Genomic DNA, 26,748 nt, shown 5'->3' with positions numbered 1-26,748 from the left:
ACACCTTAAGCTGGTTCTGGAAGGACATTCACCAAAATTTCATAGTTCAAGTTGTCCCATTTAATATGGCAGCCAATGGGAACTGACCAAGTGAAAAACTCTGTATCTAAAGAATGAAGTGTGGAAGTGACAACAACTGCAGTTCCTTTAGGTACCATTTGAGGCTGGCTCCAAAAGGAAGTTGATCCTCATTGACACCTTTGTTAAAATCTCCAATTCTAGCAGCAACGAGCATATTTTCCAGCCTGGTATAAAAACAGTTTTGACTTCTATGCATAGTTTCCACAAAAATAAAGCTAAACTCCATGGACAGGCTAGTCTGCATAGCAAGCCAGATATCTCATAACAATTCTGAATGTGGTGAGTTTTAATGTACAGTAACCCATCCCAATCAGCATTTGTTTGGCCTCTGCTACTCAAACTGGAACTTATGGTGAATGAAATTATACTGCTTTAGTAATCTGTTACTTAGCACCAATTAGCATGCCATCCTTTTATCCATATAAGGTAACCTTTGGCCCCAAAGTACAGCAGTGGCTAAAACTACCAAACTGTAGATTTCCCAATGTTGCATGAGATGTTACACATCTTGTGCTTCATTTAACATCTAACATGAACTTTACCTCTTTATCATTTAAACTGAGATGTTTGTGCTTCATTATGTTTAAGACACAAAGTGAACCATAAACTACATTTGTTTTTGTAAAACAAATTTGAGCCATATATTTTTTGCGTGAAGTGTAAAGTTCTGTAAAATAACTCCAACAAATGCTCTTATCTTTATTTAAATCGGGAAAAAGATGTTCTATTTCAGACAAAAAAACGTGTTTTTAAGACATTTAAAACATTTAAACAGCATATTGGGTTGCTAGAGGATGCCTTTTTTGTTTTGTTTTTATTTTTGTTTTGAAAAGCTAATACTTACTTACGTGACCTAATGATAAGAAGAACAAACACATGGCAATTTCCTGCAAAAACTGTGACATAAACATATAAAAATAAACGATAAAAGAAAATCATGTGCTATGGATATGTTGTGTGAACCTTTTCAACAGACTTTTCTATGAATAAATACCAGTATTGTTGAATAAATGAATTATAAACATTTGATATTTGTTATGAAGGAAATTCTTGGTTTGTATGTGATATTGAGATACCCAAGAAATTTAATTTGGTTCATTTGGATGAAACTTTTCCACCGCAAATACGTTCTTACCTGGATTATTGAACATTTACAAAGGCATGCTCATGAGATACTCTCAATAAATACAGCCTCACTCCCTCCTCTTTCTTCCTTATCTGTGTCACACAGCTGTTACATGCACCTTCCCAAGAATAGGGAAAAAGCTGATGAGAGCTGGAGAACTAGGGGGAAGGTGGGAGGAGGTGAGACAGGATGAGATAGAAGATGGAGGGAGAAACCAGGCAGTAGAGAGAGAGAAGCTCTTAGACAGATTATTGCTCATTAGAGGCTGCCTTGCACCATACCATTATGTCAGGAGGAATCCTTTTTCATTTGCACAAATTTGCCTGGAATTTTTCTTATTTAGCCTGGCCTCCATTATCAGAGCTGGAAATCAGATTAGCCTATGATTATTCTCTGGCTCGCTTGCCAACATTTCCCCATGCGGCCAGCGCCGGTGGCTTGGATTTGTCTTGGCCTTTTGTTAACCTCTGCCCACCAACAATGCACACAACAACAGCAGCAATATGAAATAATTCAGTGCTGGATAATAGCTCCACCTGAGAGCACGCATATTGGATTTGTCCGTGCTGTACAACCATTTCCAAAAACAAAACAAAAAACAAAAAATGGTATGCTGAGTAAAATATAAATAAAAATACATATGCATTTTAAATTTTACTTCAATAACACTTTTTAAAAAACAATTAGGACAGGGCCCAAAAAAGACTATAAAAAGTGGCAAAAATGCAAAAAATTAGGTGATTTTATCACCTGAAGTATAAAATATCGTTAAAAGACTCAGAGAATGTGACTGAATATGTGACCATCATTAAAAACATCCATATCAACAGTGTCAACTTTTTGGATTTACTTACTTGGATGATCAAGCATGCATTGAGACTACTGTGCGTAGAATAAACGTATAAAATACTGAGAGAAGATTCCATAAATAGCATTGCCCTTTCCAGGCTTGAACTTCTTCAACATGGATAGAGTGAAGTGGAAAACTGCCCTGTGGCAATGAAAATTTGAAATTCGTTTTGGAGTCCATGGACAAAGAGTACATCCCAGCCACAGATAAGGGGGACTATACTTCATGTTACGAGTGCACATTTCAAAAACTATTACCAGGGATTGTATGGGGGTGTACACAGTATGGAAAACTTAACATCTCTGAAAGCACCATTCATGATAGTGGAGAAACATATGCAGTAATCAAGTCAATATGAATTTTCTTATTTCAGCAAGAGAATCCTGCACCAATTCTGCACATAATGTAACAGGATGGCTCCATGGTGAAAGAGTTCAGGTGTTATACTAGCCTACAAGCTAAACTCATCTCACGTTAAAGCAAGAAGGAGAAGACATTTTGCTTTTAAAATTAGAGCAACTGTTCTCATCAGTTTCTAAATGGTTACAGGAAAAAGTGGGAAATTGTTACAACCCTTCTAATTTGTTTCCAGCACACAAGCATCAGTGAACATTGCATGTATCCCCCTGATTTATACCCAAAACACCATAAACTCCAGCCAGCACCACTGAGGTGAATTTGTGCTAGTTTCCACTGCCCTCAACTTACTTTGGAGTCTGACATCTGACAGATAATTTTCCAGACATTGTTTGAGGACAAAGAACTAAATGTACTTTCAGTTGTAATTTGGAAGATTGTTCTCTGCCACTACATTAACATTTCAACCACAAATATGAAAAGAGCACAGCCAGCTTTCGCTTTGAGTGTATATAGACAAAGTCTTTTTCAGCTTTTATTACTATGAACCATTGAGACCAAATTTTGGACATGCACCATAAAAATAAAAAGTCTATCCAAATATTGCATTTTTATGACAAAGGATGCATCTGAGGCTTTCCTTTTTACTGGTCCTTTAAGATATCTGACTGCTAGTAGGTAAACTAGTTTAAATCAGATTAACCTCATCCAGCTAAAATATTAAATTATGAATGGATGTCACATAAAAATAATTTACTGCAAAAGGAGTTTAGAAGCAGGATTTGAATGCAGGGGCTTTTATTTGCAATGCAGAACTTGTAACTGTATGCTTCAACATGACTTTCAAGCACTGTTGACTCATTCACGTGTACAGAGGGGGGAACAGGTGGATTGGTTTCCCATTGCTAAATAATCACTCCAATTAAGCAATTAAAATATGAGACAAAATCAAGTTATGGATACCCCACGAATGAGCCCCCCACACTAATCACAAATCAATAAAGACACATTTGATTGTTATCTTTCATCAACCTATTGCTTTTGAACTGCTCACACAGATTTTTCTTGTGGCTTTAATTGACTGTAAAGCAATAAGATGTAATTTGTTGCTAGCTAGGCAGTTTTAGGTTCATTAGTAAATAGTACAAGTAATTCATTCACATCATAAGGAGATTACAAAACCCTAATAACAGGCCATGGATAAGAGGGGTTGACAGAAAAGCCAAGCAGCTTCACACTCCTGAACATTAGTCATTATCATTATTGTTTATTTCATAAACCTAGTTCGTTTGTTTGTTTTTAAACCAGTCTTCCTGTGTTGTTTGAATCTTGAAACCTGACCAGTGTTTTCTAGCTTTGCTGTCTCCTTTGTTTTTATTTTTCTCCTTGTTGTAAGTCCGTCCCCAGAGTTCATACAGTTCATCTAAAAACCCCGAAGTCCTGTCTGATCAGACAGTGTGGCCCTAAACCTGCTTTAAGAGGGTTTGTGAATTTTTTTCGCCCTGTGCAATGCTGCTAAAATATTAAACAATTTAAAATGCTCAGTGTCCTGATATAATTTGTGCTCTATATATTTTGAATTAGTTAAATACACTACATTAATAATCAACAAACGGCAAAAGTTGAGTACAGGTCTAATTTACAATCATGTTGCTTTATGTTTATTTTGAACATCTCTACATCCACCTTTATTTCAAATCAATCCTTATGTGAGTGGATTATACTGGTCTGTCACCATTTTTGACAGAAGTACCTCTTTTCTAGTCTACTTTTAATTTGTTAAAGTGCTCTTAAAATATATTTTAACTCAGGGTTAATTCTTGTCCAGTTAAGTGTTTTTTTCTTCTTTTAAAAGTTCTTGCCTGGTTATTGCAGCACTGCAATAGAAATATCCTAAAAGACAAACTTAACTTTTTCTTTAGTGTTTGGTAAGAAAATGTGTATTTGTAGTGCTTCTATAAGACTCATCTACTTTTTTGCACCTTTAGCAGTCATTTCAAATGCTCAGTCGACTACCACCTTTGATTCAGGGTGTGGGCATTTTGGCCAGGTCAGCAGCAAGGCATCATTGTTCAAGGACAGCCCCTGCACCTTCTTCAATGTTTGACTCTTTGGCTGACATTCATTGACTCTTCCTTTACCTGCTAATCCACTGCTGGAGGTTAGGTTCTGTAGGTTTTGATGCTATTTTGGCTTTAATCGCTTTAATGAATCACATTTCTTTCTTGTTCAGGCTGTTCTACTCAGTTTACAGATGGAGTTTTTTCTTTAATGCTTCCAGCTTTAATAGGAAATTGCGTGATTGTTGTTTCAGTATGTCTGCAGTGTGTCTATCCTGTTTTTTTAAATTATCCTTAGGATCAAATACTTGAAAATTCAGTGACTGATACAACTTTGGATATCCAATTTAGTGTTGATGTTGGATCGGTGATAAATATAACTGCAAATATCTTAAGTTTAGACTATTTATTGGACTTTTGGTACATCTTACATGGCAAACATACAAATATAAAGCATGCTATAGCTATGCCTTCTTTATATTGGTTTTATCATAACATATCAAAAAACACCTCCTCATTCTCTAATCTACTAAAATTACAATTTGCTATTAAAATGTTGTTGACTTGAATCTTCTGCTTAGGTTCACCTAAAATCACCCAGTCAACTACTGCTTTGAGGTCTCAACAGCCTGAGGACGTTAGACTTGAAAGCAAAAACTTGATTAGTTTTGACCTCATAAGGCAATAAAAACTGACCTCACAGTCAATGCCTTCATTCACTGGAGAAATTTGTGCTCTGGGTTACTAGTAAGATTTGGGAGATGTGTGTTTATTCTGTTATTGTGATTCCATTTTTGACCTCCATTGTTTTGACCTCCGATGCTATGCCCTCCTGTCACTGTGCTGCAAGGACACATCAGCGGTAACTATGTCCTGGGATATGTTGTTCTTATATGGCTTACAAACCCTTATACCTTTCCTTGAATCTTCATGCAGGTGAGAATCCTCCATTCAATGTCCAGTGCCAGATAACCTCTAAATTTAAATTTAAAATCTTGACTTCCTTTCTAAAATTTGTGAGATATGGTTTGGACATGTGCTTATGAATATATATATATATATATATATATATATATATATATATATATATATATATATATATATATATATATATATATATATATATATATATATATATATATAAATAAATAATATTATTGCATGGTGTGCAAGAGCAGATTAATCAAAGAGCAGATGTAGTTGGTGAAAACTTTGGTAGATTTATTTTTAGAATGCGTTAACACAAAGATGTTCATTAACATGCAATACAAATCCAACAGAAGAAAATGCAGATCTGAATGAGTTAAAATCTGTGCAAAGTATTCTTGGGAGAAGCGCATTCAAACCAGGCCGCAACTGTTATGAAACTTTCATTTATTTGTAAATTGATAGCAAACTTTTTTTTAATATTCGTCCTTATTAGCCCAAGCTCTGGAAAATGTTTCCCTACAACTTTGATCTTTCCAGACCCTCATCAGGCCAACAGTCATCAGGCCAACAGTCCATTCTCTCAACTCCAGCCAGGAGGGTCTGCAGGACATCGTGTAGCCATGCTGGAGTCGCTGAAAGCTGGCTTGGTAGGAGCAGATTATTGCCTAATTGTGCTTTTCAGAGTTGCTGTGAACTAGGGGTTGCAACAGGGCTGCATGGGGCCACAGCCGTGGACGCAGCACCGAAGGAATCCAACCTAGCAGGGTCTCATTGATTTGCTGAAGCAAAGGTCACCGCAGTTATGCATCTGTAGGCTGAATAATGGCCACCAGAGTGGCAGCACTGGGGTCAGATCACTCAGTTTGAGTCTCCAGTCACTTTCTTGTGGTCAACTTTTTTGGCTTTTGATCATTTATAGTGTGCGTGTATGTGTGTGTGAAAAGCAGCCTGCAGATCTCATTTCCAGTTTGGTTCATCCGCTTCCCTTTTTTCCATTATGCATGCTGAGACTGGATGATCCATCTCTTGCTCTGTTTTTCCCTCTCTCTCTTTCCCTGTATCTCCCCTCCAGCACTCCACCAGCCAACCCCTGCTATTTTCACCCCACACACATCCGTCGCTGCACTTATCCAGCCTCAGACGGCTGCTGGCTCGATAGCTAAACAGATTATCCAACAACAGAGCACCTCTCCTTCTCCCTCTCTTCCTCTCCCTCTCTCCATGCACTCTTCTAGCCGTGGGTCCTTAGAGGCGGAGGGGCCCTATTGAGCGGGGCCCAGGCTCTCCACTAGCCAGGCTCTTTATTGAGGCATCTATGGGGCTTTATGCTGCTAGCGCTCGGCCTTGCCCTCGCCATCATCAATCATCCTCGGCTCCAGGGCTGCTATCACTGCCCAGACAGACGGCCAATCACAGCCTTCCAGGAAGCTCTATAGGAGATGGAGAGAGAAGCAGAGGAGATGGCAAAAAAAAAAAAAAATAGAGAATCAGTGTGTTTCTGTTGCTGCCAGTCTGATTTGATTGACATCTTCTGTACCTTCTGGGTGAATGACAACAGTGGACTGTGTGATATTTGATTAGATCATGAACTAAGAGTGCGAGTCATGAAAGCACATATAACCATGTTAAAATAATAATTATAGAAGGCGCATTTGTCAGCAATATCAAAGCCTTTTATGACAGATCTATATTAATCTTGTAAGAGTTCAGTATAAAAAATATTGCAAACCTATAAATCCCAAAGGAGAAAAAGGCTATTCTGACAGATTTAAAAAAATCACTAATGAGTGCTGCAGCCGCACTGGAGGGTTCTATAGTAATAATGTGGGTTTATTTAAAGAAAAGTCAGGCAATTTGTATGTTAAAGCCGACTTTCCTCTTTTTCATCAAGCCTCAACAGTATGTTGAATTTCTACTCAAGGCTTAACTTTTTTAATAACGATTTTTTTTCCCCCTGTTCTTTCTTTTTTTGCCCCATCTCTTTCTCTCCGCAGCCCTGAGCTCTCATCCTGCTCCAGGAGGAATAGGCGGAATCTGATTACAGACCTATTTTACAGCAGACGCCGGGGCGCAATAAAGGGAGAGAGAGCACGGAAACGGGACTCGGCCCATCAATTAGATCTCTATTAGCAGCCAATGCAGACCTCACCTCAGGAAACGCCGGGGCTCTGAAATTAAACAATTCTTCAAGCTCGACAAGCCAGTCAGTTCTGTTGTATCTTTTAGAGGGAATGAGGGAGGGGAAGAGTCCTTACAAGAATGCACTACTAGCCTAAAATCATTAAAAGAAAATACGCTATATGAAAACAGAAATGTAACCGTGGTGATAAAAGCAAAAAGAAAGATACAAACCTAAACCGAAAGTCGCTACTTATAAAGTAGAAACTATAAATTCTCATTTGAATAATAAATAATGTAGGAGGGCCATTGATGGGATTTTATATGAGCAGTAAACACGAAGGTAAAAACCACCCCAACAATGTCTGAGTAACATTACACGGCCTGTTATAGCCGAAAACATTGAAGTGAACAAAATCTTAAGTATTATATTGCAATATAAAAAATTACAGTCAGGTTTCCTTGTTACCTCTTCCTACAACCTCCTTCCGGTGTCATTAATCTCCAACTGCTGACCTGTTGCCCTGAGGCGGGACAATATGTCAATACTGGATAATTAGCCGCGGCATTAAGGCCATTTAGATAGAACACCTTCATGGGCTTCTGAATGACCATTAAATCAAAACGGCTTTTTGGGGAAATTAAAAGTTTTAGTCCACTCTAAAGATGCTGCGAGTCTGCACATAATTGAGTTTTAGTCAATGGGATGTGACATTTCCATGTTAATAGAGGTTTATTGGATGGGAGGGAGGGCAGGAATAGTGGACCAGCTCCCTATAGTTCCAGGCCAAAACCTCCTTTAAGTTTATGAGCACGCGTTTCATTTGTTACACTTAACCTGGTAAAATAAAGACCAATATTATCGGTATGATATGGCACCCGTTGGTGAACTTAATGTCTGTCTGTCACTCACTGTTTCGGCTTGAGTAGTTGAAAAATAACCTTCATGGCACTAGTGTAAAAAGAGTTTTAACATTTTTCTTAAGCGTGCGTAATACTTATCGTTCTGGTAATAGTGGCCATTAAGCTACTTAAGTTTTACGTAAGTGTGGATCAGTTAAGATCTAGCCTGCTCTTAAGCCTTACAGATTTCCAGGGTTTGGGAAAATGCAGTCGCTTTTATAGCCTAATGATTTGTGGTGATTCATTTCTGGCATGATCTGACGCAAGACCATGAGTCCTCGCCTCACAATCTTCGCCTGTTTCTCAGTACTATGGCACGTATTTCTCTATTTGCTCAATCAAAGGATGGCCATTTATCATCGAGAAGGACAGCTTCGTATTTTCTACCTTGCCCGCTCGGTTCCAGGACCAAATTCAGCATTTTTATGGAAAACTGCAGTCATTTTGATTGATGAAATCCAAAGATGTCCAAAACAATCATGGAGATCCCCAACTGTGGCGCACCGGCGGGGTGCTCCAGTGTTGTCATTGTTCCGCAGAAAGAAAGGAGCGCGTCCGGAGAACACCAGGGGAAAAATCACGATTTTCAGTTCAAAAGGCCCAGAAAAGCAGCATTTCTTTACAGGCAGTGGGAAAGTGCAGGAAAACCTTTTTCCACTTGCAGACGAAAACAATACTTGCTTGGCTTTTTCCTCCTGATGCATTCAGCTATAAAGACATGGTCTAATAGAAACAGGCCAGAATAATGAATTGATTATTTTACTGTGAGGGGTGATGTTATTTGTGTCTGAGCCAGCTGAATGGCTGGTGCAACACATCCCCCTGAAGTCATCCGATTTGCGCATACAGGCTCATTGTGTGTCATGTAGCTGCGAAAAGTAAAATAACTTTTCCTTAAAAGCGATTTCACATAGCCTTTATTTACCCGCGCTTGTCTTGTTTGCTGTGATTCATAATGTCACAAGAAATGTCACCTGTCTGGCCTAATTGCCACCTTCTGTTATTAATACCAGGAGTGTGACTCCCTTTTGCACCCGTGGATATAAGCCTATATTGCGTACTTAATACAGCGTCACCCAAAGGGAGATTCAATAAATCTCCCTTTAACGGCGTTTCCCCTCAAAACTCCTTCAGGCGAGTGGAGGCCGTGTCAAGATTGCGATTGTGCGCCAGTGCTTAGGACCAGCTGCTCCCAGGACAGACAAGCCCTTGTCAATTAGGCGGTGACAAGCAGGTCCTCCAACTGCCTGCAGGCGCTCCACTAGCCAGCAGTGTACAGTCCCTGCAATTAGTATCAATTTCTGTCGAGACCTCCTTGGAGCGCGCAGACACAGGCTGGGTAAATGGCCAAACATTGTCCAAATAACACCAAGAGCCACAAATGACAACGTGTAATGGGCCCAGTGTTAACCGCACGGCGCGCTGCAGAGAAAGAAAAACGTTTGAATTTAGGAAGAGCGGGACATAAACCCAGGATAGCTTTCACATAAACGCACAAACCTTTCGCTTATGACCGCCTTATTGCCTATAATTACCGTTACTATTTGCGTTGCTGCAGTTTACCCCAGGCACTGTTTATATTGGTGGAAGAATGACAACATTATTAAATATTTAATCGGAATAATCTTGTTAACTAATCACTTCTCTGGCAGGCGATGCATTCATTAATCAGTCTAATGAATAAACACAAAAATATGTTGCATGAACATTTTGCATTGCTGCGAAAGCACTTTCTGGTTTAAATGTTGCTGGTATTAGCAATTCATAGATACTTACCGCTGTTAGACTGCAGATCGCTTTTATTTATTTATTTATTTATTTATTTACTGCACTAAGAAAAAAGCTGCAAATTTCTAACTACTGACTTTCAAATGATCAAACACAATGCTATTAGACCTGGGGTCTTTCCTCCCTTAATTACGATGGCAAAAGTTACAGCGTGGGTCTACCAGGTTGTTAACCTCTGTATTTGATGCCTTATTTAAACATATTAATACTTCACTGATAAATTGTATGGTTCTTGTCTATAGTTATTAGCATTAATACGTTTTACGAGTCAGTAATTAACACAGATTATCTACAGACTGTTCTCCCCAGTCAGGTAGTTTTCATCACCTGCCAACTGCCAGCATCTCATTATTAGTGGAATATAACTAATTTATAAAGCATTAGCAGATGCTTTCTTTACCTTTGAACCAATGTACAACTTGGCTCTTTGCTTAAGCCAAACCGTCAGTTTTGATCCTACAAGTAAATAAATGTCAGAACAGCACTGTCACAACACTGACAACCCATAGAAGGATTGCTCACCAAGCCCCCTTTGTAAATGGTGTCACCGCAAGCAGCTGGTGGTGACATTCCCGGGCCTTGGACGCTGCCCTTTGCCCTCTGTGGGGGTTGGACTCCGGACAGGGCGGTCCAGCCATCTACACAGCTTCGTGATAGCTCGGGTCAGCAGGGCCAAGTTTCCAGCGGGGGAAGTTGGGGGAAAGTAGGCGAACAAAAACCCCGAAGCTCACCAGGCCAGTGGGATCATTAGTATGAACGTTTGTTTAACTAATTAGCAAGCTGGGCAACCAGAGGGAGGCTTGTATAGACGACATGGACGTCATATATGGCAAAGGTACGGGCATCCGTCACTCTGATTCAACAGAGGATGAATGCAGTTTGGATGATGTGGATGGAGCACACAAATCCAGCCAAGACTGCGTGGATAGTGAGCATCAAGGATCAGATAATAATCCGTCACATCGGCCAAATTATGATGCTCGGACAGTCCGTCCACTCTGTTTTATAGCAAATTAAAGAGTGTGCAACATTTAAGGGACTGACTCCATCCGTTGGCGAACAATGCGTGTTTTTTTTTTTCGACGGAAGATTTTACTGCAGAGTTCAAAGTACAGGATGAGGACAGGGCAGCGCACTGAAGTTCAAGAACAGTGCAAACAGCACATGCCAACAAAAGGAGCCACTGAGCATTCAGCTATGGCAGAGCAGAAGAAGTTGGTGGGGAGGAGGCTGCGGGTCCCGCGTTAAATATGGGAAAGTTTGGGGAACGAGGTCGGCAGGTCAAGAAAAGTCAACAAGAGAGCAGTCTTGATGACAGAAGGAATTTAATATCAAAAATACATAAATCTTCAAGTGAGGGCAGGCGCATAATGGGCACAATGGAGGCGAGTGTTAGAGTCAACACAGATTTGTTGGCGATTAAATGAATCAGGCCAAGTTGTTAACATTTAACACAAAACGTTGGCACTAGAATAGAGGTTGAGCGGGATGGAAGGGGGTTTCCTGGCTGGAGCAGAACTGTCAGGGCGTGCAGAAAGACAGCCAATGTGCAGCGACAGATCTGGCGCAAGACTGCACATTTTGTGCGTTTGATATTATGCAGCAGCTTCGTTATTTTAAATTTGAACAAATAATTCCAATTTAAGTTATATGAGTGTTCTTAGACGATTTGCTGATCATTTGTGCCGAGTTGTTGGTGCGCAATTACACACTAAGTTTTAAGAATTGGGTGACTTATCGCGCGTTAAGATAAACCCACCTCAGTTTGTTGAATCATATGTCACTGCAAGGATATCGGTCATCTCGAACAATAGGTATTAATCTTCCCATGGTGTAGGAAATAAGCCTACATTTGTCTCCACTTCCCTTCTGACTGCTGTGCTACACTGGACGCAGCGCTGAGAACTCTGTCTGACCTTCGCCCTCGCCCCTGCAAAGCCCTGCAAGTTCCCCGGCAGTCGCAAACAACTCTGAATTCCATAATTCTTCACGAAAAGGCACTATTAGGGAAAAATCCTTCCTTTTTGACAATTTAATAGTGCAAACTAATCATCTGGTTGACACGGGCCATTCATCTCCGTACAGGCAGACAAAGACAAGGCCTTTTCCATAGGTTTGTCTGGATCCTGGAGTCAGACCAGCCTCTATTTTGAGATCAAGTGCACAATAAAAGCATTGTGACTGCTTAATGGCTATGTTTGCGAAGCCACCCAAAACCCAGTGTATTAAATGCATTTTTTTGTAAAGAATGAAAAATAGGCAAACGTGGACAAAAGGCCGCAGAACTGACAATAAACCTGTTTCCACGGTATAAAACTTTGTTTGGGTGCTTAAAGCAATCAAAACACGAAATAAAAGAAAAGATTGGGGATAAAAACTGGGCGCCACAAAATTGCTTAAACGCCTCAAGTTATGAATTCGTTTCTGAATCAATTTAGCGGTGCAGGCATTTTCCAAACATCCTCTTGCGGGAGTAACAAGACAGGGAAATTGATCCGGTGAGACCTCACCTCTCGGTGCGCCTCAATAAAAGAGACATCAGCCTCTCTTGACGACTGTATAATTTTTAATATATATGCAATAAATGTTCAATTTGTTTCCAGAAATGACGGGAAATAATAACGTCAAATTTTAAAGCCATCCATTACAACCAAACAATGCTCATGCATAGGTGCTCTAGCGCAGAGTGCTTTGATTAATTCGCATTTTGATTGTGTTTGATAAAGCAATAACGTTACGGCGCTCGACTCTGGACCATTTTACACTCCTGGAAAACAAATACGATGGTGGCTGAGTTTTGATTAAAAAATATATGTATTTCAGGATCATTTCTGAAGCCAACAGATCCTCTTTTAAAGGCTTTACTGCTTGTTGTCCGGGTGGAATCTGATAAACTTCAAGAAACCCTAGGAGTGAATTTCCATGGAAATTAAGTAAATCCAATATGAAGAAACAATCTGATTGGTGTCACAGTCCTCGATTTCTGTGGTCATTAAGTGAGCAGTCACAACACCCCTCAACAGAATCTAGTTATAAATTCTGTTTTAGGGGTTGTTATTAGCAGTAAATTCATCAAGATCTTAAATAAACTAAACTTCAAAATAGTAATAGTAAACAGGCTGATTTGTTAGAAAATACATAAAAAAATAGCCATGTGCTGTTTAAATTGTCTTCCACTCCAGACTCATACAGTCCAATAACATCGCAAATATATGATTTAGCCTGTTACATAAATAACATTTTTAAAAAATGGTGCCATAGACACATAGCTACTTTCAATACCAGTATATTTAACACCTAATAAGTACCTACAGAAATGATGAAATGGCAACTCATGCTATATTATAAAAAGTCTCTTGGGGAAAAAAAGGGCAGAGACAATTCAGTTTTTGTGGCATAATAAATGTCCCTTTAGAAATTTGATTCAGCCAGGTTACAGTCCATGCATGGATATGTTCAGATGCAGGAAGTCCAGGTAGAAGGGGGCTGAGGTCCCAGATCACTGCAGACCTTGACACAAAGTGCATTAAGTTGGCTGATCTCTCTCAAACCATTTGATTAATTCACTCCCATTCAAAACCAAGCGAGCAAGGAGTGGAGGGACGTGACCAATGACATAATAGGTTCTGTCAAACAGCCTTGCAGAACGCCCAGACCATTTGTGGTGACAATCCTGATGCCATCAGTTCCATTATAGAACCCCCATTCAAGCCACAAACAAACATGGCTTTACTTCCAAAAAAGGGGAAAAGTCAGCTTTCTGGTAGATCCCTTTTTGCTTTTTATCTCAATAGATTTTGGCTCAGTGCTAAGCGTGGACACCAGATACCCTGACTGATCAGTAAATAATATACACTGATCAAAAAGAAAGACAAAAACCAGACCTATGTGCATCTATGCAAATTGCTCTAATTTCATATAATGTGAGCTATAATATCGATAGATGTACGTTAGACTTTAAAAAGAAATAAGGGCTCACATAATACATTTAAAATGGCTACACAATACAGTATGATTGTACACATCTCCCCTGTTACAGGAAGATAAATCTATTTAACGTTTTACCTTCCAAACAAGTTCATTTTCATTTGCCTTAAGTGTTCTGTGATCATTATGTCAATCAAAGCCAACATGTCAGGGAAGGTTTTATTTCTGAGCACTTGCATAAAAAAGGCTGGCATGAAAAAAGATTTCAGAGATTTTGCAAAATGTGATAAAACAGTTTTTAGTGTGTAAACACATACAGCAGCAGACAGTAATGGCCATCACAAACTGAGGGTCGTTACAAATGTAATGAAGAAAACACACTACATGTAAACAACAGACAAAAATGTGGTACAACTGGAGCCACTTGTCTGTTAAACAGTAGATCACATCTCCTCCAAAAGTGTTTAGCTCAAATAAATATTCCAGGTCTAAATCTCCAACAAGATGGTCCAATATCAGGAGTCAACATGCTGTTTTTGTCATTTTGCCTTATATAAGAGCAGCCTGTTAAAGCAATAATGTGTAAGATGACCACTTGCAGGATATCTTTTGAAAATTGTGCATGGTCTAATAAAATTAAGGGATAATTTGTATAACCTAAAATATTTAATCAAAAACATTTTAGTGTGCTGTTTTCTATCTTTTGTGAAAAAAAATATTAAGATTGTAAGAGAACCCTAATCCAAATAAAATCTGCCAAGAGAACAAAGTATATTTTAACCAGCTGACAGAAGTGAAAACAGGCACAGCAAACTCAAATAAATAACTTAAATAACTGACAAGTTACTGCAGGTAAACGGGTATGTAAATATTTGTCTTTCCTTTAGCCTTGGGGGAGATCTGGTACGCGTCTGACTTTATTCCGGCTTTCTTTGGGAGTTTTAAAGCAGTTCAAATGTTTTTCCAACGCGTGATTGGATAAAAATTAAGCAAAAACATTCATTTGTATAAATTGTACAACTTCACTTTTTAAACCTGAAGATATAAAGATATCATTCGGCCTCATCAGTTCGCCTAGAGGTTTCACACCCACCATTAATCACTGCAGTCATCGTGAAATAAGCTTGAAACGCATTCTTTGAGAAAAAAGGCCAGAGTCTGTTGATAACTCGTTTTATTGTTCTTTTAACCAGTCTGAGGGAAATTCACCGTGTCCTTCTTTTCCTCCCTATCAAACCAACTCTCTCTTAACATCTTCTTCCTCGCTTGTCCCGATTTTCATCCCCTTCCACGCCCTGTTTGTTTTGTCCGAATAGATTCAGAGACTAAGATGGAGCCACTACAAGCGCATTCCTTTAAGCATACACGACTGTTTATTTCTTTAAGAAGCTTTTCGCTTTGGTCTGTCACTCACACTCCTTTCTTTTTTCCCTTCTTTTTTCTCTCGAAAACTGTTGAAGAAGCTTTGAAGGAAAAGATTAAAAGCGGAATAAAGTGAGTGCGTAATGCGTAAAAGGGTGTTTCTTTAGATCAAAGACAATAGATATTGTTCTGCTGAAGTCAATTTCTGTAAGTATAATACTTGCATCGTTTTCCCTGTTACTGATAGTCGTACGTGTCCTCGGACGATAAATAACCACAATAACACTTAAAAATCGAAATTTAAGTACAGTTTAAAAAAGAAAAAGAAAAAGAAAAAAATGAAAAAACAGATTGAAGGGCCCCACATTATGAAGGCAAGACAATTTCAAAGCTTATCATTACTTTGGCTGGCTTCCGGATTGTTTATTTTAGATTTTATTTTACTTTATTTTATTTAAACGCAGACTTACGCTGTTTGTGTTCTATTATATTTTTTTCTTACTTTTTAGGGAAAAAAATCGTGTCATATTTTAAGTTCTGGGCTCCTAACCCACAGAACTCGACCCACAGAAAAGGAAAAAATCGAGTAAATTATTCGAAACTGCGAGTTTGTTGATGCTGGTGTTTGATCTCAAGGGGTTTCTAATCATTAAAATGTTTAAAGGCAGTCTGGCTTTCTAAAAGCCAAAATCGTGATAAATATAAAACAGTAATGATATATATTTGTCCCATTTGCTTTCAAACGATAATGTTGAGATTTCAATAACCTTCACCTTTAGAAAGCTTCCTCAGCTGGTTCTCATCCACCCAGCAGCAATGCGGGACTTATACTGGTATCATTAACGTCCCCGAAGTCCCACATTTCTGCAAAAACATCGACATTATAATTTTTGTGACATATTTCTCTCTGCGAAACTTATCAAATACCCGCTCCATTCTTCCGTGGGAGCTCGGCCAAATTAAAAGTTGGCCACATAATGTTCTCTCATTTAAATTCTCACCTTGAGCTCTCTAGTGACTGGTAATGGTCCGAGAGGAGCTGACACCTAAAAAAAATCATCAAGGTCTAGTCTCAGTGTACGCTATCGTTCGGAGAGTTCTGTCATGCCCAAAGAAGAAGAAAAAAGATAAAATAGTAATAACGTTTTGAAGCAGGCAGGCAGAATCATCAATTAAACATAGAAAATGCATGCAAGGCAGGGCGCTGCAGCCTTACTTACTCTGTGCTGTGCTGAGTCTCCGCAGTTTAATTACAAGCCCTAATTTCCGATCGCAGATAGTGTCAAAAATCTGCGACTATTTCTCAGAGATTCCCTTTAACAAGTGGAAACTTAGTGTCCTCCTGCACCATTTTATACATGATGAGCCGTCAGTAATGGGATTATTAAACAAAAACGTTTCAGGCGCTGGCGTTAACCTTTTTTAATGCCTAATTAGGTTTTGCAAAGAAATAATTAGATTCTACAGTGCTTACACTGCCTATATTTTCAAATGGCATCTGCAGCAAACACATCATCCTGCGACACTCGTGCCAATAATCTGCGGACATATGCGCCACAGCAGCAGTCAGATGCAAGATTTTAAAACATGATGGGACCAAATAAGGTGCACTTAAAGCTAAAATAATTTTCAGCACATGCTATAGGCCAACCTGCAGCAGAAGGATGCTCTGGTCGACTGCGCCCCCTTGTGGTAGTAGATTTAAGGTTCACCATTACTGAAGGAGATTGGTTAAAGGGAAAAAATAAATTCGATATTGTTATTGTCTAATAAAAAGCCCAGTAAACCTAAAATTTTTAATCCAAGCAGTACCGTTTCTGAGCAGTGCTAAGGCTAAAATAAATAAATACCACTGAAAAGAGCTCTGTGAGGACCATAATATGGGCGTTGACTTTGACGCAGGCGCAGTTTTTCCTTTAAACGGGCATAAGAGGTGCTTTTTAACAACACCAATATCGTTACTAATTTTAGATAACGTTAGACTTCCATCTCCTAATTGTTTTGTTATGACATATAACATTTATAACATTTTTTTGCACATGTCGAGGAGCGTGTCAGGCTACATTTCACTGTGTGTTATACTTGTATAACTATGCATGTGACAAATAAAGAACCTTGAACCTTGAATAATAGCATATCTTTGGTGCCAGACAGCAAAATGGACAATAAAGATGTATCCTCTATATGGGGAATAAATAAACAAAAATAAGTTATTATCTCTTTCTATTCATAGAAAAAATAAATAGAAAATTATTAAATTAAACAAAATATTTTTTTATTTTTTTTATATTTTTTTATTGTTAAAAGATACACACTGCGTTTGAAGTACTTCTAATCTTTCGCTTCGTGGTTTACCCTTCTCTTCATGCTATGTTCCTAGCTTTCCATGTTCATGTCACCTCTGAATATTTCGATTTTGTGTATATCACTAACGTAAAACTGCTTTTAATGTTTTCGTTTTTGGTTATCATGTTCTGTGCGAAACCTATGTAGTTTTTGATTTATTACAGCTGTTTATATTATATATCCGTATTTTATTATTCACTGTTCTTTAATTTCGAGTTTGAGCTTTCAGTATTGTTTATATTGGGGGGAGTTTACGGAATGGATTTTGTCGTTTCACTTCAGTTAGAATGCTTTGGATGTATAATTTTAGTTTAGTCTTCATTAGTTCAATTGTAGTATTAGTCGTTTAATTGCCTACAGCCTAATATGGAGGGTATCTGTCAGGAGCACAATTTTCAATAAACATATAAAACAAAGCTTCATTAGGTACATTAAGACAGTTTTTGATATATCGCGAGAAATAGCGTACTTCCCGTCTTACGCTACAAGGTCAGCTGATCGTTTACTAGAGTAGTTCCCAGAGTGCCAAGCTTCTGCCTGTCACGTTAACCGGTTAGCACGCGACGTAAATCAACGCTGTAGCGCTGGTAAGCAGAATGCTTTATTATTGCCATATATAGGGTCAGGTGTAGCTATTAATTAAGTCTTCTTTAAACTGCCGGGCGACCTAACGTTGACAAAGTAATCAGGGAAGCATTCACGTACGACCTAGGTAGCAACTATTAGCTGAGGCGGTAGCTGACGTGCTAGTAACGATGGTAACAGAATATTCTAGATACACCTGCTGCTAAACAGCGTTAGCCTTAATAAAATACACACAGGGCTGCCTTATGATAAATTTGCAGTCATCAGTCTGGGATTTAACAGCAGTATCTGGATATTTTAACCATTTGGCCTTATAGTGTCTGTTATTAACAAGTCATTACCAGCATAAATTAGCACATCCGCCAGCTAGCTACCGGTATATCTTTCCTTTAGAGGGAATGATCGTTGTTAGATTCCATGTGTCCCATTCATATGTAGTTTGTGCTTACAAAGGTTAACCATTTAATCGTCCCGATTTTACCTTAGCGAATAGATCATCTAAGTGTCCATCTCCAGCGTCAGTTAATAGATGAATCCGGAACCTTTGTGAAAGTTAAAATTTACCAGTATATGGTGAAAGATTCATAAGGCCAAAGGTGGCCTCTTTTGTTTGTTCATCAGACTAAAATCTAAATGAAGCCAGTTTAAAAATAACAAAGGATGGAAAAAACTAACAGAGTGAAACACAAAAGTTGTGGTTTCAGCTTGAAAAACTCAGAATCAATAATAATTAATGTTACTAATTATTTTACCTTTGCAATCAGTCATTTTTATGAGATTTCTGTAGAATAATTGACAGATGTCTGGTGGAAGATTTATGTTTTACAGCAGCTCTTGGTGATACAGTTTGTCAATGGTTTTATATTGACATATATTTTGTTCAGGAAGCTGATGAAACTCAAGCCAGAGAGTGAAAATCATCATTGAGGAAGGGATGATATTTTCATCACTTGTACTCATGTCACACTGTTGTGATCGTGTGATCACATGTAATTGCTAGACAATATTATCGATTGTCCATCTAATCACAGGTGACCTGAAATTTCAATGAGCAGTTAGGGTTACTTCTAAACTTGAATTTTTTTCCCCCAACAGAGAAACCAGCACCCCCAAAGATGGCTGATGCAAACCAACAAAACCCTCCGCCGCAGCTAGGCCCTGTGGTAGGTTGGCTGCTTTAACTCTGTAGTTCAAATATTCCAGTATTATTGTGCCCAAAGGTGTACTCTGATTGTACGCATCCTGGTCAGAAAAAATTTTCTGTTAATTGTTTCATCAAGAACTTTTATCAGATATTTTGAAGAAATTGGGAACAGTTTTGCTAAGATTTAAGATATCTTGAGCCCCTTACAAAATGTATGTGCTATGCATAGTTTTGACTGAACAGTTTACTTTTTTAAAATTGATATTATTTATTTGAGTGCTTTAGCCCTAGATTGTTTTATTTTCTACATATAATTGGAATGATTTCATCCTAAATCTGTAATTTTGACACCCAAACGTGTTTATCTTAGGGGGCAAGTAGAGTAGGGATGTGTGGCATGTATTTCAGTGCTGTTTGCAAGAGTTGGATGACATACACTACCAATCATTCACTTGAGTAACATCAGTTGAATGAGGATGACCAAGATGAGTTGCAGCTGCCCCCTGACTTTTGAAGGCAAGGCGGTAAAATTAACTTGTAGATTGCATTAAGATGCTTTTTAGTTTGGCTGAATTTTCTATGCTAGCCACTGAGAGAACCTGACTGTAAGTTTAAAGTCAGTAAATCTGCTACCAGTATATATGAGAAAAATGGAGACAAGAACAAGGGATTGGTTCGGTTTAATGTTGAGCATCTTTGTGTCTCTGCAGCAATTTCTAATGAGCAACAAGCTGGAAACTGCAATGTGGCTGTCACGACTCTTCACTGTCTATTGCTCTGTAATGTTCATTCTACCAGTTTTGGGGTGAGTTCACTGTGCAAAATCATCTAATTATAAATGTCAATTAGCTTTAAAAGTAATTGTAATCCAGCCAAAATCAGCATTTGAGTCTTTGTCACTGCTTGTATATTTCAGACCCTATGCAGCAGCTAACTTCTATCAGAGAGCGTTGTTAGCGAATGCCCTCACCAGTGCGCTTCGCTTACACCAGAGGCTTCCACGCTTTCAGCTGAGCAGAGCTTTCTTGGCCCAGGCTCTGCAGGAGGACAGCTGCCATTACCTGCTCTACTCACTCATCCTGGTCAACTCCTACCCCATTACAAGTATCCTTTCATTATGAGCAAGTCTGCAAGATTAAATGGAGATTAGAGCAGGGCAATATGGCCAAAAATATTTATCACGATATATATTTGAAAATTTGCGATAACGATATAACCGACGATATAATTGATGCGAGACAAAATACAACTCCACAACATTACTAGCGCAAAAAGACAACCTTCCATTTATTTTCACTTAAACAAGAAGCTGGTTTTTATGTACATTAAAGCTTTATAAAAATGTAACAGTGCAAATGCAAATTCCTTGCTGAAAGTTTAACCAAAAGGCATTTCCAGTAGAAATGGGCTGACATATCCTGAGCATAGAGCTGGGCGATAGAACGATAACTTTTACTCGATAGAGAAATTAAGCTATCGCGATAGACCTCGCCGCTCTTGTCCTCTTAAAAAAATAAAAAAATCAGCCAATCCAAATTAAGTAGCGCAGAGCCGAACCAATCACAGCCGCAGCGTCACGTCACGTGACTTGTAACGTACAGCACAAGTGCCAAGCCGCACGTGTGTTTGTTTGGGAAGCAGCCAGCAGGTAATGGAGGAAATGAGTGTGCCGACTAGAAAAATCAACCGAGCGTGACCGAAGAGAAAACAGATAATGGTTCCAACGCCGGAGAGATTGTCGAACGGAAGAGCCATAGAAGTTCCGTAGTGTGAAGGTATTTCGGCTATTTCAAGTCTGACAAAAAACAGAGTAGCGTGCACTGTAAATGTGCCGAAAGCAAGTCTGGAAATACAATAAACTGGTGCATGCGTCACACTGTGCGCCACGTTATTGTTTCGGTGAAATGAATTTCTACAATACTGTTACTGTTAATTCTACTCTCTGCAGTGTTTAAATGCTTACATATACACACAGTTACTGTCCGTCCACACATACGACTCGGTTCTGCTTCTATGCCCCAGCTTTGTTTACTTTTTCCCACCGAGGCTTCTAGACTTCTGATTGGCCAATATTTCTGCACGGTTAGGAATCTAGCGCCACCTGCTGCTTTGGCATGTTCATAGCAGCGTTTTCCTTCATTTCTGCCTTTATGTGTGGACAGGATTATTTTTTAAAACGAAAACGGAAAATCTCCGTTTTCAAAAATACCCGTGTACGTGTGGACGTAGCCTCAGTCTCTGACTGGAAGCGCTAATTCGTCATTCGGCTTTTGTCAGACTAAAGTAACTGTTAAAACTGTTTGAAAAGCTCAGCTATACAACAAGAAGAGATTGAGAATTTCCTTTTAGTTCTCAGTTTATTTGATATTGACAAAAGTTAGTCAGTTTTGTCTGTTCTTCTGTAACACAAACTAAGATTTATTTTTAGAATTAATATTTTGTTTCTAAGTGGAATTGACAATTTAGTAGTCTGTTTCGTTTGTTCTATTTTGAAACTTAAACGCTTTAGCGGCTGCCTTTTGTGTAGTTTGCAATATTTGCCTTTATTTATCTGAAAAAGTCTGATGTTCCTTAAGTACATCTACCCTGTTGAACTTATTATGGGAAATAAATATTTACATAAAAACAAGCTGCTGATTATTTCACATTTTACTTGTGAGCAACGGCACATTTAAATCTTACAAATATAGTTATTTGGCTTATATCGTGATAGATATCGTTATTGCCTGAAATGAAAAAACATATTGTGATATGAAAAAATCTCATATCGCCCAGCTCTACCTGAGCATAACCATGTATAATATCCACTGAAGTTAAAAAGAGGTGCTTTGCAACATTAAACTGCAGTGTGCAGTACGCATTTTTCGGACCATAAGGTGCACAGGATTATAAGGCACATTAAGCGAAACAAAGCAGTCAGATAAATCAAACTTTATTAAACTCATTCTTCTTGCTTCCTCCACTTCTGTACCATTGATTCATTAATGTTGAATTCTCTGGCAGCTGCTCTATTCCCATGTTGTTGCAGTATATTAATGACTAACCTCGTATTGTGGATGGATTATCTCAGTTGTTCTCCTGACTGAAGTTTGGTCCGTTTACAGCATCCTGCCATGCGATTGCATTTGTCTCTAACCATGAAGAACCTTCACGTTAACTTTTATAAGTGGAAAAGTGTTAGTGTTCGTCCTCCAGCTTCACTGTTTATGTTATGCTAACATAGCTGTGTCGCTAGCGATCACATAGCACATCATTATATACCAGCTAGCCCAACTTCAGTAACCCTACAAACATCACTGCTGTTTAGTTTCCTGTCTTTATTTATGTTGGAAGTGATAGCAGAGCTGTACGTTTGATTTTTTTCAGAAATCTCTCCGTCAGAACATGCAATATCATGCTTAGGTAACTAGCGAAACTAGCGAGCTAACTTCCGCTAGCTTCCTGCTAACTTCTAACTCCGTTAAATGTAATAACTTTTGTTTTCATGGATGCCTGGAAGTTAAACTTTATAGTTACACCTGGTAAAGCAGCAATGCTGATCGTTTTATTAAAGATGAAAGAATTTAGACAGTTTTTAACTCTAAGTGATGCTGCAGTGTTGTTTGACCTGAAACATACGGAGTTTAGGACCCAGATTACTCCCAGATTTAAGAGCATCTTAGTCCGACAAATATGACAATAACAACGGCCGCTTGCATGTTCTGCAAAAAAATGTGCTTTGTTGTGTATCTGATGGACAAACACCAAACCAGTTCCACATCACGGAAGTTGCACCATTTTTACAAACCAATTCTGGTTCATCTGTTTCACTCAACAATCGGCCATGTGCGTATGAAAACAAAGGCACTGCGCATGCGCGTTTTACTCCCATTCTATCGCGATATTTCATTTTCCTATCGTTGCCTAACATTATACCGGTATTACCGTGAACGGTATAATATGGCCCAGCCCTAATGGAGATGATAGCATTGCTACATACATTGTGTGTTTTTTAGTTTTAAACAATAATAAAACACTATTTCACTGCTATAGTTGGACAGACATTTACTTGTTGCTGCAGTTTTTTTCCAAAGACGGTCTGATAGGAGTCCTTAAAGGGTTCAGACCTGCAGTATTACAAATCAATTAGTCTTAGCAGTAAAAGATTTAGTTTTTCCGTAGTTGGAATCATGCTCCCTTATTATTGTATTATTTAGGAGGAAGTTGTTCTTTTTTGTTATTTAATCTTAACCTTGTTGTCCAGTGAGCATCTTTCCAGTTTTTCTTTTTTCCTTGCTTCACGCAACTACCTACACAAAGAAAGTTCTTGATGTAAGTATGAGTCACCACAGTGACTTATTGAAAATTACTGTGAAATCAGTTTAAACATTATATAGCCACAAGATGGGATATTAGTACCAGCCAGGCCACCATGTCTGAGGCAGCAGAGTAGGTTTGTGGTTGGGTTCACACAGTTGCAACAGAGCAGCGCTTTACATGGCTGCTCTGCTTGTGTGTGTGTGTGTTTGAGAGAGATTAGGCAAATGAGAAACACAACGTAAAGAACTTTATACTTAACTGTTACAGTTAAATTGAACTACGAACGTATAATGTACCATTAAGCGACTTAAAGTCTGGAGGCTAATGATTTTTAATGTGTTTTCCTTTACCTTTTACTTCTTGCACCCACTGCTCATTTCAAAATGTTGATTTGCCAAAGCTTTCATTTCACTTTGTGACTGTTTTCTGTTTCTTTAAGACCATGGGCCCAAACAGCATGATGTTTATCCGGGGTCTCCTGGACAAACTGACAACTAATCAGCAGAATATCCTGAAGTTTATTGCCTGTAATGAGATCTTCTTGATGCCAGCAACTATTTTTATGCTGTTCAGGTATGCTTACAACTGTCAACGATTTCTTTTTCTGAAGACCAATTGTAGCATCCCTAATCTAGAGATATGTGAATATTGATTAGTTGCAGTGACTGTTTTGTGGTTATTGTTGTGTTAATCTCATAAATATCTATCAGTTTTCTCTTAACAAATGCAAGCCCTTCTTTGTAATCTTAATACAGAGTGTCCAGTTTTCACATGTTCATGTCAATAATATTTTGTCAACAGCGGCCAGGGGAGCCTATTGCTGCCTTTCATTTATTACCGATTCCTCACTCTGCGCTACACATCCAGAAGAAATCCATATTGCCGGTAAGACTTTGAATTATCCGTTATTGTCACATAGCAACATGGTGACTCAGTGTTTTGCGCTGTTGCCTCACAGCAAGAGGCTCTGGGGTTCAACCAAGGACATGGCCCTTCTGTTTAGAGTTGGCATGCCCTGCTATTCAGAAGGTACAAAGATTAGATTAAATTTGCTTTCAATACAATCCGAGTGAAGTACTTTTCTTTCTATCTCAGCACCTTGTTCACCGAGCTGCGAATTCTTTTGGAGCATTTCATCATGAAGCCTGCCTGCCCTGCCTTCTTCAGGAGGATGTGCCTCAGCAGTATCGCCTTTATCAGCCGCCTCGCCCCCACGGGGGTTTGATTACACTAAATTTGTTTTCCTCATGTTTTGTTTTTCAGTAAGATGTACGATGTGACTTAACTTCGATGGGGAAAGACTTTGCCATCAATGGAAGGAACCGTTTTTTTTGAATGTCAACTTTACAGTCTGTGCTCCAATTTTTGTGTATCTGAGTGCAGCTGAAGACCAGCCAGTAATGCACTGAAGGCTAATGCTGATGTTTGCGTTTCCATCCTTTTAATGTGACCTCATTGAAGCGGTGGACATCCTGTTCTGTTACCTTCGATGGGCCGAGCACATTAGCTTGACATCAGCTGGGTTCCCTGTTTATCGGCTGTTATCATTCTTTCCTTTCATGTCTTATTTATTCATTAAAATCACTTATTATATAATGAAACATTAACATTCTCAGATTAGTAAATTAATGAACATGTGTTTATAAACGATGGATTATGATCATTTCTTTAAATAATTATATTGTACTTTTTCAGTTTCCAACTATGTCTGATTTGTAAAGCATCCAATGCTCTTATGTGTCTAAAAGCCTAAATATTAAATGTATTCTATCAATGCCATTGACTCACATTTCAGCAACATGCAAAATCTTATGTAGCTATGATGTCAAAATGGATGTTAAACTGAGAAAATAATCTGCTGTATTTTATAGGATATTTTAAGGTACCAGATGTTCTGCTGTATGATTCACAAATGGAATAACTTGCAGAAAGCATGCCATGCTTATGAATGCACCCTGACCTCATTTCTCAGTTTAAAAGCTGTTTTGATTTTGAGTCATTCATTTTTTTATTAGGCTATAGGTTTCTTGCTTAATGCATGCCCTGGTATGTTTTTCTTTCCCTGCCATGTTAATTGTGTTTACTTGCCTACAGACAAACCACATTTTTATAATGAGAATAAAGTTATCTCCTAAACAAACATAGTGTTGAAGAATGCTAATTGGGTTTGGTACCAATAATTTCTTGCATTATAATAGTTGACTTCAATATGAACAAATCCTAATAAGGATTTATTTATGCCTGTTTTTAATTGTTGTTCAAAGCATAGGTCTAATATAAAAGTATTTATCACAGATAATTTCAGTGTAATTGTATATTGTTTCTCACTAGAGAAATGTGAGTTAGTGAATAATTGTTCAGACCCTATGAGTACATTGTAAAAACAATTTTACATGTACATATCAAATACATCTTATAGACACACTGCACGCCATTTATCTGGGATATATTTGCAAAAAACGATGTGTGATATTTATGTGTCATTTTAAATAAGAGTTCTTTGATTTTATGATGCAACAGATATTTATGTGGGAGAGTAAAAAGAGCTTGTTCTTTCATTTAAGTTCATCCACGTACTCTTCCCTGATTACTCCTGACAACGCCAGTTAGTCATCTGAAAGCACAAGAAAGAAGACAATTTTCAAGAAAACTCTGACAAGATACCATCACTAAAACCAAATTTTAGTTTCTCTACAGTATGTGCCAGCATTTGTATAGGTAAAGGACTGTGTTTATTAATGGTGTAAATGAAAAAAATATATGACTATGACTTTTAAGTACCTTTAACATTGACATAATAAATGTGTCACTATAATTAAATGGTGTTTTATGTTTATAAATGAGAGGTGCCAAGAGGGTCTGGATAAGTAGT

The 26,748-nt window shown here is 38.3% G+C and overlaps 1 protein-coding gene and 1 long non-coding RNA gene across 3 annotated transcripts; one reads left to right on the top strand and one right to left on the bottom strand.

The window, feature by feature from the left end:
* Positions 1-5,674: 5,674 nt before the first annotated feature.
* Positions 5,675-16,918, bottom strand: LOC146581619 (uncharacterized). Of its 2 annotated transcripts, XR_014893645.1 has the most exons (4): positions 16,723-16,918; positions 16,504-16,601; positions 16,276-16,366; positions 5,675-6,834 (listed from the first exon to the last, which is right to left on the bottom strand). It is a non-coding gene; the product is annotated as an uncharacterized LOC146581619 (long non-coding RNA). The 2 variants fall into 2 exon arrangements; XR_014893646.1 differs by lacking the exon at positions 16,276-16,366.
* Positions 16,919-18,327: 1,409 nt separating this feature from the next.
* Positions 18,328-26,016, top strand: tmem33 (transmembrane protein 33). The gene is made up of 8 exons (XM_085285062.1): positions 18,328-18,435; positions 19,529-19,596; positions 20,288-20,382; positions 20,494-20,681; positions 23,821-23,888; positions 24,316-24,449; positions 24,678-24,761; positions 24,972-26,016. Exons 2-8 carry the CDS (start codon positions 19,549-19,551, stop codon positions 25,099-25,101), a joined length of 747 nt encoding a protein of 248 aa, XP_085141188.1. The 5' UTR covers positions 18,328-18,435; positions 19,529-19,548; the 3' UTR covers positions 25,102-26,016.
* The last annotated feature ends 732 nt before the right edge of the window (positions 26,017-26,748 follow it).

This window comes from Mchenga conophoros, linkage group LG2 (genome assembly GCF_057382185.1).
Source record: "Mchenga conophoros isolate Kocher_MC1m ecotype Shallow Benthic linkage group LG2, M_conophoros_male_GT1.1, whole genome shotgun sequence".
In the NCBI taxonomy this organism is placed as follows: domain Eukaryota; kingdom Metazoa; phylum Chordata; class Actinopteri; order Cichliformes; family Cichlidae; genus Mchenga; species Mchenga conophoros.
Note: the sequence above shows the minus strand (reverse complement) of the source record. Positions and strands in the feature narration are given on the sequence as shown.

Excerpts from the sequence above, each read along its gene's own strand:
- tmem33 (XM_085285062.1), top strand. The coding sequence starts at position 19,549 with ATGGCTGATGCAAACCAACAAAACCCTCCGCCGCAGCTAGGCCCTGTG. Across the intron at positions 19,597-20,287 it reads CGCCGCAGCTAGGCCCTGTG|CAATTTCTAATGAGCAACAA; the intron begins GTAGGTTGGCTG and ends GTGTCTCTGCAG. Across the intron at positions 20,682-23,820 it reads CAACTCCTACCCCATTACAA|TGAGCATCTTTCCAGTTTTT; the intron begins GTATCCTTTCAT and ends CTTGTTGTCCAG.